The sequence below is a fragment of the Haliotis rufescens genome, unplaced genomic scaffold, assembly GCF_023055435.1.
Source record: "Haliotis rufescens isolate VD_foot unplaced genomic scaffold, xgHalRufe1.0.p SCAF_15, whole genome shotgun sequence".
Classification (NCBI taxonomy): Eukaryota; Metazoa; Mollusca; class Gastropoda; order Lepetellida; family Haliotidae; genus Haliotis; species Haliotis rufescens.
In genome coordinates, this window is record NW_025963835.1 from 22,160,662 (window position 1) to 22,177,927 (window position 17,266).

At 39.3% G+C, this 17,266-nt stretch overlaps 1 protein-coding gene across 1 annotated transcript; it reads left to right on the plus strand.

Annotated features, from left to right (window-relative positions):
* The first annotated feature begins 957 nt into the window (after positions 1 to 957).
* Positions 958 to 14,417, plus strand: LOC125380084 (E3 ubiquitin-protein ligase TRIM33-like). Its single transcript, XM_048396318.1, has 4 exons — positions 958 to 1,102; positions 3,025 to 4,203; positions 12,973 to 13,014; positions 13,580 to 14,417. Exons 2-4 carry the CDS (start codon positions 3,030 to 3,032, stop codon positions 14,209 to 14,211), a joined length of 1,848 nt encoding a protein of 615 aa, XP_048252275.1. The 5' UTR covers positions 958 to 1,102; positions 3,025 to 3,029; the 3' UTR covers positions 14,212 to 14,417.
* Positions 14,418 to 17,266: the final 2,849 nt, after the last annotated feature.

A 17,266-nucleotide genomic window follows, 5' to 3' on the forward strand; every position in this document is an offset into this window, starting at 1 on the left:
CCTAAAGTTCAATTATTGCAAATCGCAAATATATGTCCTCTTCTTGAACACCAATTTCGATTAACTACACCAATTAACTTAAAAAATGCAAACAAAGATTGATCAACCAAGACAGATATGACATATTCAGATTATACAGTTTTTGATTTAACTCACTGTGATATTTAGAGGTTATAATATGGCAGTTTTCATATCAAACCCCAACCCTCATATCAGCTCGAGGGCCGAAGGCCAGATGGGGGGTCGAGGAGTGATATGGCCTTTTTATCATATACCATGGCATAACATTGTAAAATGTATCTGTTTGCCAGTGAATGCAATACATTATATTACTGTCAACAAACGAGCAGGCGACGCACTAAGGGACATAAGTCGGGCTGATTTCGATCGTTATATCAGCACGGCCGGGTTATTACACCCCTGTATGCCAATATGGAGATGGTCATATCACAGGGGGGTATCACAATAACCAGACCCGTGTTACACCCCTGGAGGGCTGTTATGCCTTGTCAGTGCACTTAGAATGAGCTATTGATATCAACCCGATTGGAGTTGGTGCGTCGTCTGCTCGGCTAATATTCCCATGACAGCGTCTTCTCAACAAGGTGAAAATGTTATGGATCTTTATGAATGGACACATTATTTTATGGTATATGATAAAAAGGTTATTGTATCATATATATCGACCACCATTCATTTGGCCCTTGGGATGGCATGGGGGTCTCGGTTTGATATGAGGTGTTACATGAAAAATGCCATGTAAAAACTCGACTTTCCACTGACACTGGTAATATGAATTCATTTATCAATTTGCTGCAGCTGCGCGCATATTCGTCTACAAGAGTTTTTGTTTTGTCTGTGCATATACGTGCCTGGTTGTATCCACGCCACACCACAAGGTGTGATCGAAGTACACTGTTTACAACTGACCTATTTACCATTGTATGAGACTGCACACACCATACGAGGTAGTCATGTCTTTCAAGTTGTTATAATAACCAAAGTAGCAACTGCGCGTGTGCAGAAAGGCTTAGGTGGAGTGGTGTCTGTGTACGTGTATGTAGACGCCTTCTGTACACCTCTCTCTGTCATTTCTCTTAAGGTAAGAAAGTTAATCAGTCTGTTGATTATGACGTGTTGCTGTGTCAGGATCACAGAACGTATGTAATGCAGCAGCGTTTCTGTTGGAGTAGTGATTATATAAAGTTGATGTGAATGTCGAGTTACTTCCTGCTTGTTATCAACATCTGCATGATATAGATCGCGTCAACATTTGTCACTCAATGGCAGACGCAAGAAGCCTGCAATGTCGCTGTACCCATTTCCATACAGAATACAAAATTAAGGTTACATATGTTTCACAATGTCACTTAATGAGTGTTGTTAGTGCTGCCTGTCCATGTTGATGGCAACTGTCACCGGGTCGTAAAACCAGTCTGGTCACGTTCTAGAGATTTACTGCATTGTCACCGTTCGACAAACAGCTTCCCTTTCTCTTATATGCCCGGTGTCGCCACCCTTTAATATTGACAGTAGCGGGTGACTTCGCCAAGGTGAACACTACCAAGCTGGCTGTCGTTTCAGGACGAACGTCAGCATGTCACGTGATTACGTTGTCAATCGCGCGGAGACATACAGAACTACTTTAGGGGAATTCCTCAATGTAAACAAATAACATTAAAAAGATAATTAGGGAAAACTGAGTGCGACATCGATTGAATGATCATGGAATTTGTTTCATCTTCATCAGCTGATCAACGTCAACAAATACAACTTCAATCTTTAAGTAAAGTCCGGCGGATGTCATACTCCGGTGTCTTTACGTTCATTGTCAGGGAATCAGTGACCTGTAAATTTTTATTTCTAGTGGTTTAAATTGCATACTTCTATCATCCGCCGGGGTTTGCCGAGAGATGACGACGCAACGGGCAATTAAGAGAGAGGTGATGTTACGTTCACTAGACCGTGACTAGACTGGTTTTAAGACCCGTTGACATCAACACACGGATATAACAAATCTTTCTGACATTTTGATAAACCACATGATGGGAACATTCAATGAAGCTTCTTTTTCAAATTTAAGCATTTGTGTAAGACCTGCCCACATGGTTAAGTACACACTATTTCACTATACGACATGCTGTATGTTAGTAGTGTACTGCCCTACCTTTCTATGGCATGGAGTATTTCTTTTACGAAAGTAGCTTCTGTGCATGAACATTCATTGAGTACACTCAAACTCATATATGTACGAGTTCATGCCGCCGAACAGTATTCCATTTATATCACGTCGTGTTTGCTTAATGTGGGAGGAAACCCACGAGCAAGGGTATGGTGCTGGCATTCCTAAAAACATAATCCGGGCGAAGCGGGATTCGCAAAAACGATCATAGGTTTCTGTCATGTATAAGGGACACAACTGTGTACAGTGAAAACCGTTGCCTTAGACGACTGGGCCACCCGTGTCCTCCATACATGTACTTGTGGTTCGACCTTTGCTATTGGTATTCCCGAGGTGATATGGGACACAGGCTGCTCAGCTCTCCACATTGCTGAAACCAGGATCGGCGGTTTGAATCCAATATGTGCTCCTGTTATAATTCTAAGTTTGTCAGCATCCCTTTCATGCACGTGAGTTTCTCTATTGGGTACGTTACTTCGAACGTTCCTCCCAAATTAAGCTGACATGTCGGTAAATACTTGCACTACTGTGAGCAGAGTAAGCCCAACATCACTCTCTCACATGGGTTAAACTAATACATCGCTTTACACATAGCACAAGTGATATACCCGAAAGAGAAACATGTATATGAGGAGTGGAATCCTGAATCCTAGTCTGTAACATTCGTGTGAAGGGATGAGATGCGTATGTGTAGGTGGGAGTCTATGCTTCGGGAAATTGATCACATGTATAACCACGGTCTCACGACACTTTCAAATTCATAATATATGTTTAAATCCATCACAATGAAAGAAATTGATTCCATTTAATTCAACATGGTCGTAATGATTGTCTTTTGCCAGACATCATGTCGGATCTTGTCTCAGTTGCTGCGATCAAGGATCTTCTGACAGAGTGCCCAATATGTACAGAACACTTTGATGACGCAAAACGAATTCCCCGTCGTATGCCATGTTGTGTACAGTCCATATGTCAGCCCTGTCTAGAAACCTGCAGTGGAGGTGCTGCAACCCTATCCTGCCCCATGTGTCGACAGCGACATAATCTGCCTGGTGGGGTGAAATCTCTGCCCAAAGAGACTGTCATCCTGAAGACTCTGGACTACCTCAAGATCCAGAAAGGTCTCCATCTGCCATGTACAGATTGCCCTGACAAGGAAACAGCTGTAGCCCAGTGTGACAACTGTGGAACATTTTTATGTTCCATTTGCTTAAGTGCCCATAAACGGAATACGGTATCAAAGACCCACACTATAAATACCTTTGATGAAATGAAGGGCCGACCTGTGCAGAGTTTTCGTCGTCTACATCAGTGCAGTCAGCACCAACAACCTCTACAGTTCTACTGCTACACTTGTGACAAGGTCGTATGTGTGTCCTGCACTGTAGTAGATCACAAAGAAGGGAAGGGGCACAACGTCGTGTCTGTGGATGAAGCACACCAAGGAAAGGCGAAGTCCACAAATGATGTTTTAGGAAAGATAGAAGAGAAGACAAAGAGACTGAGCGAAACGGAGTCAGCCCTTCAAAAGAAGATAGAGAACATCAAATTGTCAATGAAGGTAGCACGAGATGATATCAACAAAATCTTTGACAATCTGATCGATGGGCTGAATCAAAGAAGAACAATCCTTCTATCAGATGTTGAGGGGAAATCTGCTAAGAATCTGAAGCTAACAGAGGAGGCCTTGGATTCGACAAGACTACTGCTGAGTAAAGTGAAGTCTTCTTCCGAATACATGCGACAGATGCGCAGCAAAGCTGACAAGGTGGAAGATCTACAAGTAATGGGGTCTTCTGAGGCCTCTTTGAACTCCATGTTGAAGGAGTCACCACAGGAAATACCCTTTGACAGGACCGGAGTAATTTTTGTTCAAGCAAACGTAAAACATCTTCAGGATACTATCAAGGTGGCAGGAATGGTCAGATCAGTTACGTTCTCCCCAACAGAGAGGCCGAATGTTGTGCCAGATACTGCAGTATACAACGCCATCACACTGGAACCTGCAGAGTTTCCTACAGGTAGGTAGTAAACTATTACATACTGTTCATCTATTTAACATGTGTGCAGCTACCTCCTATGTATGGAATCCTAGGAGGGACTTTGTCCCTTTGTCACATTGTCGCCGTTACAAAAACAAGCAAAAGGTGTCAAAATTAACCAAAGCGCGACAATGCAAGAATACAACAATAAGACATTTTGGCTATTTGTCACATTGTCACATCATCGAATTGTTGCGCTTTGAACAATATTTCATATTTTACCAAAGGTCGACAATGCAACATTTTTCAATTTGAAAATATGTCACCTTGTCGCCCATCAAAACTGAGCGAAAAGGGCGTTAAAATGCGCGACAACACTACAATGCGACATATTGATTTTGTTGCATTGTCGAGTTGTCGTCCTGTTCAATTATTGGTGCGCATGCGTTGTAAGTAAATTAATCTACGCATGCGTACAAATGGTTATACCTCTTTTCAAACTCCAGTGGTCATTTGCTAGCTCCAATTGTTCCAAAACCAAAATAGCAATGGCAATGTGAGTAGCTTTTCTCAAAGTTAAAAGAACTTTTTCATCGTTGCTTCAGAAAGTAGTTCATATATCGTTATTGTCTGTGTCATTTTCCATAAACCTTATGTGTCTTCACAGCAAGAAACAACGTTTCTATTTAATTTAATTCTGATCTCTGACATCTTCTTAAATCGATGCCCCTGTCGTTCACGTCTCTTACAAATGTGAGTGAGTGAATGAATTAGTATGGTTTTACGTCGCTTTTAGCAATATTCCAGCAATATCACGACGGGGGACACCAGAAATGGGCTTCATACATTGTACCCATGTCGGGAATCGAACCCGGGTCTTCAGCGTGACGAGCGAACGCTTCAACCACGAGTCTACCCGACCGCCCCCTTACAAATGTAGAATTACCAAAAAACTGTGATCGTGGAATTGAACCCCAGCACTATACACTCAGGGATTTCCTGACACACTGTGGAATAACTTGTAATTTAGTTCAAAGCGGCGTTAAACCACAGGTCACGTTAGTCACGGGGAGTCCTTGGATTGGTGATTGTGTTCGGCTGCTTGGCTCCTGGGAGTTTCTAGGTCTTCAGTCCTGCTCCACACTGAAGCACATGCAACACATGTGGTGCCTCTTTGGGCAAGTGACTTTGTTTTTACGATGAATTCACTGTGCAGAGTGATGTCCCCTAAGCGTGCCAGAACCTTATGATCGTGGGTACGAATTCCCAGTTCGTTCTGATTAAGTGTCTTCATTTTGGACCTAAATCACTTCAGGCTTTTCTCCCACATCAAGCTGACACGCAATGACTGTTGAGAGCGGCGTTAAACAATACTGCCTCACGATTTTCACAATAATGTTTCAGCAATGTCAATATTTGAATCATATGTACTTTTTCGGAGTCAATACATCGAACTTCAGATAACTGACGACCCTTAAGCTCACAGACTTAGCTCCTTCGCGGACGCACATATATGTATGCGCATTTGTAATTGTTGTAACTGAGTTCGATCTCTAAGAGCATTTCTTTATAACCATAGATAGTGTTTTGTTAAAATCTCCAAAATAAGCAGTGACCAATAAAAGGAACTTTTTGATGAATTGTCACATTATCGCTTTATCACGCTTTGGTTAATATTGACACTTTTGGCATTAGTTGTAAGGGTGACAATGCGACAACGCGACAATGTCCCTTCCAGGATTCCATCATATGGTATGTAATGTCTAAAGTGAAGGTTTTTATATTAATGAAAGTGTTTTTTATATCTTACATATTTTAATATTGCCACTATTTCCCCAGCGGTGAAAAGCCGATTCCCTTCACTGATATACCCACTTGAAGCAGAAATAGAAGGGACGGGTTAAAACAGACTCATTTGTTTCATATTTAGATCTATGCATAAAGTTTAAGTGTGACACAAATATCTCAACAAGACTGTATGACAACAGGGGTGATTCCAACTTTCCAAAAGTGAACTTCCCCTTTGTGACGAGCAGTATTCCAGCAGCTACGTTTCATCAGTTTTATGTTACAGTGCAGCATGTTCTTTCTCAGAAAATTTCTAAGAGCGTCAAATGACACTTGCTCAAAAGTTGTGATCTGTTTCTGATATTTCTGAAAGCTGTAACATAATATTCTATATCCAATACTATCTTAACATGTGAATAATACCTTAATTTACAAGACTCATCAATTCTCATCTGGATACTATTTTTACAATCCAACAAACGCTGTCTAAACAATTAACATCACCAATATTCTGCTCGTGCGCATGCAAACGTAGCCAAATCCATAAATGTAGCGGAAATGTTTAACATGAGTTATGAGTTATGAATTCTAACACATTCATCCAGCTCCTTCATTGTGAATAACACTGTCGGGGATATCTGTCATCATTCATTCTAATTGGTTTACACCAGCATTTAACACTCTTCGTATGATAATCCACATGCACATAATATCTGTTTTACATTTAATATCTTATTCAGACAATTTTGAAGTGCTTGGTACATATTTACCAACCCCTGAAACAAATTTTACAAAAACTAGTATGATAAGTATCGACAGTTTGACCAGCTTTGCATCCGCAAATCTCCGCAACACAAAGAAGAAAGGGCTTTATTTAATATCACATGATTTAAATAAAATGTTAACTGGCATATTTATAAAGTGAAACTGCAGCATTTTGATGGTAAGCAAAGCCTTATTGGCGTTTAATCTTGAGGGTATCAATGCATTTAAACCAAGACAATCTGGTTGAAAACAGAACTTCAGTAAGTACTTAAATTAATATGCTTATCATTCAAGCACCATCGTTTATCATCCCTTAAAGTGCCACCTCTTCTGAACACCAAGCCTTCGGTATTAGACAAAGTCCCAACGTTTTATAAAAAAATAGATGAAATGTCAATCTTGCCTTGCAGACCTATTACGGTGTCATCGAATATACCCAAATCATCGTCATATAGTAAAAGTAATATTGGTCAACGAATTCCTCTCAAAAAAACATTCCTCTTTCTGTCATAGACTGTAGTTCGAGGTTAAACATCATGAAGGGACTCAACATTCAGACTTGTCGAACGCTGGTCAGTGATTCGAAATAATCTGAAAGAGAGGTTTTTGATGTCCTGACAGCACACTGGATCTTGGAGTATAGATCCTTCAAAAACCCCAATCAACAACTGTTGATTTCATTTTCAGTAGTAAATACCACAAGAACTTCCTTTTGATCGAATCCAACACTTTTCGGAAATCAACAAACAAACACTAAAATCTACCTCGACGTTTAGCTATATATAGAGAGATACTTTTGTGCTAAACACTGTAAAGTGAATATATTGTCAATTGTACTCCATCTGCTCCGAAATCAATCCAGAGCTTCAGGAATCGTTTCATAAATTTCTGCAAAAGTCTTGAGCCGTTCATTTAATATTGTTGTTATCAACTTTCCAAATACATCCACCTTATCAACTTTCCAAAAACATCCACCAGCGTATTTCCTCTATAATTATTGACATGATTAATATTATCTTTCTCATGCACGGGAAGTATTATACCCTTTGCCCACTAGTAAGGGAATACGCCGTTATGCATAATCCTATGAACAACTATTTTTAAGTGTGATATGATTGAAGTGCTGCAACATTTCACAATTTCGGGAAAATTCCATCCGGTCCTGCCGATTTACCAAATTTCAAGTTATGTATTGCTGGTAATACTTCTCCTTCAGTTACATCAGTATTAGGGGATTATTCATACCATCATCATTTCAGTAATTGCACTCTTTAATAGAATGGCTGGTGATAAAATCTTGTGCCGCGTGTAGATTGTCCCCTTCCACATGTATATCCCTTAAATTAAACCAATGCTGGAAATATTCTGTCCATTGCACATTGCTAATACCTGCAGCTGGGCTGCTTGTCACAGAAGGTGAAGAAATAATATTGTTGACACGTCTCCAAAAGGATCTATACAATCATCTATACAATCTTCCTCATGCTCAACTCGCTTCTCTCTTCTGTGATATCATCCACTGTCATTTTGGGCAAAGCAAAATTACTGTGTGTTCAGAAATTTAAATATCGGATATTAAGTCGAAGGATTGAATTTCAAAAAATAGCACATTAGTGATCACGGGAATCTGTTTTTCACCAAAACATCAATGATAATTCTGAAACGTCGCCGAGGAATCTAGACTCGTTTTGAACGATTGGGAAAATACCCAAACACAAACGCCGAAGTGTACTTTCCGCCATATTGGATTCTGTTCACAAAAATCATGTTTCACGTATGCGGGTTATGAAACGCCTTTGAGATCACGTACATTTCAAACTCAGCTGCGATACATGCATCCCTGAATTCCTCCTACATTGTAGAATCAAATGACAAATGGTCTTTATCACCAATACAAATTATCGAGATGACATCGTTCGAAATAAATTAGGTTTGGAAACGAACACTGTGCTCGGAAAACTGTACTTGTTGAAATGTAAACAAAGCAAAATTCAGATTTTACACCTTCCCATTTTGAGAGATCAATTCGTCTAATTGATCAGGGAAATTCAACATCGATCGTAAACGTTTTACATAAACGTACTGTTGTCAGTGAACACGCCATTTTGTAGACGTCGGTCACCGGCAGTGATGTCATACGATATATAAACATTGTTGTACATATTTGGTTATTTCTTTGAGGTGATTTTGTTTAACTCAGCATCATGCGGGTTCTTTGATCTTATCTAGTTTGCACTAAAATCATGGCTTTTGTAATCCACAAAAAGGCAGAAACGTTTTCAGGCTTAGGTGTAGGGTCACATTATTTATGAATAGTAAGCAGTACGTCGGATGACGTCACTCATGACTGTTTGGTTTTGTATGAATGCGCCACTGCGATCATGGAAACAGACAAAATGCATCGATTCGATGCTAATAACGTGCGACTTTAGGGTTTGTTAGAAACAGATTACTGCACTCATGCCTGTCAGATACCATTTTTCTTACAACTCGTTGTTTCAAAGCGTATCTAACGGGCGAAAGCTTTTTGAAAAAACTCGTTGTAAGATAAATTGTATCTGACAGGCAATTGTGTAGTATTCTCTTTATATCTGATGATACATTATTATCCTCGTTCGTCGCCCGGTTAGCCGTTGCACTATGGGCCGTATTTACTTCCAATGACATAACGCATGGAAAATGATCCGACACCATGTTCGTGTAGTACTGTGGTAAATTAGTAACTTGAACATAAACGGTAATCAACCAGACTTGCTTCGTCTCCTTTAAAGGGGCACTGATATTCAACAATTTCCCGGGACTGATTGCTGCCTTTGTTGTTGTGTACCGTAAGTACCCTGGTGATATCCCAGAAATCTCGACTAGTTCGCGACCTGTGCTGCGCCAACAGTAAGCGCATTTGTCGCTTTTATTTAATATTTCACCTGAGCATTGCTTATTCTATCGTTTGTACATGTTATAGCCAATGTGTAATATGACTAAAATTTTCACTTAGGCAATACATCAAACTTTTAAATATTCAGTTATTTTACAAATTGACTGAAAAATGTATTATAACGAATTCCAATAAAAAGCGTACTATTGGTTAATCTGTTGAACAAAACATCTTGTTTTTAAATAGGCATAGTGAACCTACCCATGTAAACACTTGTGACAAATCCACTGTGCAAGATAACAGCGATGAATCAATCAACGTATTTTCGGTTTAACCTTTGATGGATGTTGTTTTTTTGTAACTCAACTGATCATTCTTTCTTGCTGCGCTGTCACGTTCATTGTTCAGAACATGCATTTCCCCCAAGTTCAAACCTGGATTTGGATTGAATAATTACCCCAGACACAAGAAATGCCAAATTGGAAGTTTTGTCAGTGGTTCTACCACTAATTATATCTGTAATAAATTCATTAACCGAGCATCAAGTGAATGAAGAAAAATACACAGGTGTTGGGTATACCACGATAGATGGATGACAAGGGAGTGGCAATCGTATATAGACTATCCTTTATATGGTCTCCCTGGTGTTAGCCATGTCATCCGAAATCTAAAACTGCTTTCATTGCAGGGATTCATTTTGATTAAACCATAACCATCAGGGGTATTTCCATATAATGACATCGGATGGGCTTCCGCCGTTCTTTTTGTCTGTTTTATTAGGTTGAAGAAATTAATTAGCATGTGCGCATGCCCTTTGTAATATCGAAGACTTCATAGATCACGGGTAACCAATCAGTGTTAAGAAATGCGTATAGATATTGCCTCAAAGTTTATTTACGCTGTTATGGAAATGTTTGTTGTCACGTTTTATTTATGATTCCATGAACCGAAAACAAATAAGGCCACGTCCACTAACCGACTTCTGTGTCCTGATTGGCTGATAAAAGAATGGGTTGGGCTGTAGTTGCGTTATAGCGCTAAACGATAAACTGATTTTGTATGTTATCTACAGTTTCTTTTGTGTTAAGGATTAGAAAGACATCATGTGAAGTCATAATTTCAACGTATTTATTAATAAGAACTACTTCATATGTAGCCTTAGGTACAAATATGCAAATATTTTAGTGTACACGTAATTGACACTTACGTTTGTGCGGATGTGTTACATTTATGAACATAAACAAAAAGACATAAAGACTGTTCCCTGAATACATACGACAAGTATCGATCAATAACAATATATAGTTATTTAACATTTCGACTAATAGACAGCTCATAATCACTCAATGATAAACAATGCCAGTTCATGCAAGTCTTTCCTTTCTGGATGACGAATGAGTTGTATGACGCACATTTCTATAAGATCTGAAAATTAAATTAGTCATGGTGTAAAATTAACTGCAATCATTGAACTGGCTCGAGAAACCGACAGTGCTTTGTGTTGCCGAGATTTTGTTATACGTCAACTCGTAGCATATTGCGCCACATTTTTTCGTACACAAACAAAATACTGTCTAATTTCTGAAGGACTGAAATCTATATCAAGTTGATTTGCATGTTTATATATAACGTTATGCATTCGAGTTTGGTGATAATTTGCTGTGGATAACGACAATGTATTTTCGCATTGTTTTGTTCACGATTAACCCATCCATTCCAACGTCACCTCAAATAATAATTAATGAGGATATCATACTACACACATAGGAAGTCATAGCGAAATGGATGACCATATCTAACACGTGAATTAGTCCCTGGGTTCAAGCATTCACCTGATTGTGTCAGTGTCATGTGACTCATGGTGTACCATTAATAATCAAGTGCTTACAAATATGATGAAAACTGAAAATTTGACACAATTTCGTTTGACGTCATTACTTGTTTTATGTCTTTGGAGATGCGGCATTGAGACATGCTATATTGATCAATATAATTATATATTTCATCAACGTGCGTTCACCTGCAAAAACAACCTGGATGTGTAAAAAAGAATCTGAAACTTATTCGGCAACATTGATTTATGTTTACATCATGTAAGTAATGTCTTTGAAAAACAAAGGAGTTCGTTTATTTTTTTCCGATAACATAGACATTAATACTACATATAAAAAAGAAATCTATAAAGTCAAATCTGTTGTTAATATCGGAGGTATGTGTGTAATTAGAATGTGGTTATTCTCTTCAATTTGTCTCAGTATTTTACATATTTTAAGAATAAAATATGATTAATTTTGTTATTTAAGAATTGACGTGCAAGCTCCAACGTTCATACAGTTTGACCCTTACTCTATGGAAGCCCATCCTCGAACTCACACAAAATGTCAAATTGAATTCTTATCATGTTTTTATTTCACTATTTTATACCTCAAAGGATGTGTACACATCTTCAAATAGCACGTCATGTTTACACTGGCAACCGTAAACCAACCAACCTCACAAAGTCATAGTTACAACGGGTCGTACTGCATTGAAATAAAGAAGAAGACGTCTAAATGTAACAAGTGAGGTGTATAGGGTATTAACGTCGCTTTACAGATTATTGTACTGATATAGCTACGTGCATGTGTGTGTGTGTGTGTGTGTGTGTGTGTGTGTGTGTGTGTGTGTGTGTGTGTGTGCTTTTACTGGTTTGGATCAATGCCGATTTCATAGTGCTAGGACACTGAGATACCATGACGGAAAGATCCCTTCGGCACTCATGTTTGCGGCTTTTTTCTTTAACGAACTTTGGTTCGTGGTGACGTTTCAGAAATATAATTTGGTGTCTTGACAAATCAGATGTTCTATTTAATCTCAAACTGAGGTTGAAGGACAAAGACATACATGTCCCTGTGGTATTCAGGGGATAACAGTCTGTCAGACATAATCATGCCCTGTCGGCTTGACATGGTACGAACACCAACTTGGCGCACGTTGATGGCTGGGATTCCATTACGTGTGGCAGCTGATGGACACAGTCCCGTCCAGTGAATTGCCTGTTGTACTTCCCTTTTCACATGATGATACTGTTAAAACAGGTACGTTCTGCATTATTTGTTTGTTTGTTGTTTGAATCCGCACCCAGCGGTATGTCAGCTATATGACGGCGGTCTGTAAATAATCGAGTCTGGACCAGACAGTCCAGTGATTGACACCATGATCATCGATGTACGCTATTGGGATACGATGACATGAACCAACCAAGTCAGCGTGTCTGACCACCCGATCCCATTAGACCTGTTCTGACCCGGATCTTCACGGTAGACCTTCTGCATTAAAGTAGTGCGAGCAGGCAGTACGTGTATATGGGACACACATACTGATTACTATCTTTGTTTCAGTGATGGAGATGGACCGGAGCATCTGTGACCAGGAGATAACATGTAAGATCTGCGGCCTTGACTCAATGATGTTACAGTATATTATTCATTGGTTTTGTCATTCATTTTGTCTGTTGAGTTCGATAGGTTCGACCACTTTCGAGATCTAAACGAGCGTAAAACGCAGTGTCAGTCAATGTTAAAGTATAGGAGCTATGATAGGATTTGCGTTAGCGATGTTCCATGCAAGAGGTTCTTGGGTTTTCAATGTTATGTACAAGAAATATACAAGAGAGTGAGTGAATGAGTAGGGATTTACGCCACTTTTAGCAATGTTCCAGCAATATTACGGCGGGGGACACCAAAAATGGGCTTCACACATTGTACCAATGCGGGGAATCGAACTCGGGCCTTCTGCGTGACGAGCGAACGCTTTAACCACTAGGCTACCCGACCACCCCAATATATAGGAGAAGAACGCTTATGACATTTGAAATTGATATAACACTAAATTGTGACTTTCTTTTTCTGGTTGGTAGATACTAGTGTCTTGTGAGTTAGGAAGTTAAAGTGTTATACACTACAACAAGATGTGTTGGTATTTATTATGGACGTTTTCTTCCCACAGGCCCGACTCTGGAATGGGACTCAAGCACTGCTGATAACACTATTGACGTGTCTGGATGTGTAATCACAAACACCACCTTAGCCGTCCCTTCTCCTGACACAGGATGTCGGATACAAAATATCACTTCATGTCTGGCATCCAGGCCTTTAATGGTTAAAAAATGCCAAGGCCAGCGATGCATGTTTCGCGTAAAGTTTCGGGTTTGTGTAAAGGAATTGATACAAGATAATAAACTTATACAAGAGATTGCCCTGACCCCCACCCCTGTAGATGCTGTCTGTTATCAAGTCACCGGACTGAGTGTACGTGTTGTTACATGCCCCAACCACAAGCAGCAGCTGTGTCTCTGTGTAGTCTGTAATAACACCCTCTTCACTGATCGCCCTCTCATTCAGAACAGAGTTGGACAATCTATTGACCTACAACTGTGTTTTCTAATGGATGGGGCTAATGACAAAATATTAGTTATTGATGCCGGTGATAACAAAGTGTACACCACCGTCACAGATGTTGCTTTTGACAGACCCATGTGGGTCATGATGTATGTTGGTTATCCCGCAATATCAGATGTAAGAGGAGAACTGATTACAGGCCACAACATCACAGGAACCTTCGCAAACTACAATCATTAGACTAGTTTCCACTATCCACAACAATCACACACTCCATGTAACATGCAATGTATACAAGCACAGCTCAGTAAAATAATATGTATGCCCTTGACACATTACCAACTTGTGTACATATGTAAAAACACGTTTGGTTTACATATTTAATACAAATAGTAATGTAACCGTGACGATCCGGGTTAGAATCCTGCTTGCCGTAAGAGGCTACTATGCTTGTCGTAAGAGGCGACTAAAGGGATCGGGTGGTCAGGCTCGCTGACTTGGTTGGTGCATGTCATCGTATCCCAATTGCGTAGATCGATGTTCATGACAACAATCACTGGATTGTCTGGTCCAGACTCGATTATTTTCAGTCCGCTGTCATATAGCTAGAATATTGCTCATTGCGACGTTAATCAACAAACAAACAATGCAAGTCCGAATGAAATTTGAAGCCATAATAAAGCAACACGGCTGATGTTCAGTACTTTTCCTTAGTATCTTACTGTCGCAAAACATTAAGCGGCAAAGTGGACATTATTTGAACGCAGACTAGAATAACAAAGTTAGTGACTGAATATTCTCATGCTAGCATAAATTGCGTCTTACCTTCGAAGAGTGTAATGTTTTACAATCATATCAATTCTCATTTACCGAATATCGCTTGCTGACCAAGGCAAATACTATTTCAAGTAAATATGACACTGTGGTGTAGTTGTTGTGGCTCATTATGAATGCATGCACACATGTAGGGAGAACAGTACTATTGCGAGAGGAATATAGATTTGACAGTAACTTTGAAAGTATTCGTTGAAATCATCTGAGGATTGCAATATCACCTCAGTCAACGTGTGGTTACAGATAATTTATGGGAGATAACTCGTGTGGTACAACTTGGGCACCACCACATCTCTATCCCCGCTCCATATCGATACACCCTCACCTGTAATCAACTCATTTGAACAGTCCCGTGATTTTTGTTATTACCATGTTTTACTGCAATTGTAAATAGCACGGATTTGTGTATTTTCATTTTTTAGACATGATGATGTACTTTTTCATCTGATATCATGTTTTCTACCTCGACCAATGTTCATGACGTTCACAAAGGACTACGTCATTTAATGTCAGCGAGCTTGTTATATATAAAGCTATGTCAATCATATGACGTCATTTGAGTAAGTAAAAATACCTCCAAGGTAAGGGCTGGACTGAAAAATATATTATCATTAGGGTTTTTATGACTCAGGGCACGGGCTGCCCAGTCGTCCAATGCGCCGTAGCTCGATGTGTCATGGACGGGACATAGTCAGGAGGCCGTGCTTTCCAATTTCATACTTAGATTAAGGTTCTTGGTTTATGAGTAATATTTCCTTGATTAAGGTTTTCATTCATCATTAAGCTGACGCGCTCTTATTTAACTGAGCTACTGCTCAAAGGAGCGTTAAACCTTACACACTCCAACCCAAATTACTTTGACGAAACAATAATGATGGCTAACTTCACCTAGTACATCCACTCGTGAAATATGAACGTGTTTTCCTCTCTGTGTGGTTATGTGGGATGGGGTGAGGTTGGTTAGGATGGGGTGAGGTTGAGGTGGGTGGGTTTTGGTTTGGGGTTGGGTATGGGGAGTAAGTCGTATTCAATGATACCTTTTCGAATGGTAGTTTTTAAGTGACTTCGCCCCTTGTATAATATCAAAGGAAAGAAATCATCTGGTAAAATTTGTGGTCATGTTATTCTCTGTGGAATTATTATCCAAAGTTCTTTCCGCATTGAATAATCAGTATCAGCAGTCATAATTTATGTTTCTACTCTCTACAATATATAACGTTTCTGCCTTGTTTCCTTAAGACATTGGTACTTATATTTCTTGCAGGAAATAGAACCAAAGAGCCTCATTAGTATCAATGTTGTATACTTGCTGTGTAGTCGAACACTACTTGCGTTAATGCTGCTGTACATAGCGCGCGCGTGTGTGTGGATTGTTCCTTATTGTGAAAGATATACACTTATTATACATTTAAGATGTCACCATGAAATGTCTTAAAGTGTTCATTTATTGTGAAGTTGTGCAAGTGTATACAGCAATTCACAATGTTAGTATTATCTATATATGTATATTCGTATTATGATGTTATATTAACTGGATAATGAATGAAAAAGTGAAGTGCAACATATAGGTTATGTTGCAATGTTTTGAATGGGGCTTCAAAATTGCTTGAATTTGTGTGAGAAACATCGTCATTTAGAATATAAACTTACCCTGTTTTGAAATTTGATGTAGTCCCACTGTAGAGGAGATGCCTCTTACCTTAATTTGTAACCGAGCGCTTTACACGAACCAAGATCTATGATGTGGTTCCACATTAACCTGTTGATTTATTGGGAATGAGCCTGTTGGTGCAACGTGATTGCCAATGGAACTGGAACAGCTGCAATTTAGGCTGCAGATGAGTGACACGACACGAGTGATTTGTGACCTGTCAGTTTCAAGATTTCACGGCATTCGACGCCAATATTTGAAAGAAATGTGACAGTTTTGGCTCTGACACAGAGGTTCTGTATAATTAGTGAGAAAACGCTACATTCACCATGATCTATCGTTAGTTTCGCTCTATGAAGTAGTGTCCTGTGTAAACATTAGTGTCTAGTAGACAAGACAACTATGTATACGCACATAGGCTTCAAACATTCCATTGATGCACTGAGTGCATCTGCTGAAATGTCAACAGTCAAGGCTGGTGAAAAATAATCGTGTGAAGATCATTGTTTCCACCCTGGACATCCAGACTAGGCCTATTTTGGAAGATTGACCGTTGTTGCTTCAAGGTAAATATTAATGTCAATGACTTTATTGCTCTCACATATACTTTTGTGGATTTTGTACTACCACTATAGTGTGTCCACCCGTTGTAATTACTTTGCAGCAATTTGTACCGATTTGTAAACTTAGTTAATTCTATATGATAGTTGTTGTTTGTATAGCATTTCTTTGCCTTTTGTTGGGTTTCACACTAAATGATTTTACACATGGATTTATTGGTCAACTTGTTTCAATTTGGACGTCGACACG

Coding starts and splice junctions, on each gene's coding strand:
- LOC125380084 (XM_048396318.1), top strand. CDS start 3,030: ATGTCGGATCTTGTCTCAGTTGCTGCGATCAAGGATCTTCTGACAGAG. Junction 4,204..12,972: donor ACCTGCAGAGTTTCCTACAG/GTAGGTAGTAAA, acceptor TCTTTGTTTCAG/TGATGGAGATGGACCGGAGC. Junction 13,015..13,579: donor CTGTGACCAGGAGATAACAT/GTAAGATCTGCG, acceptor TTCTTCCCACAG/GCCCGACTCTGGAATGGGAC.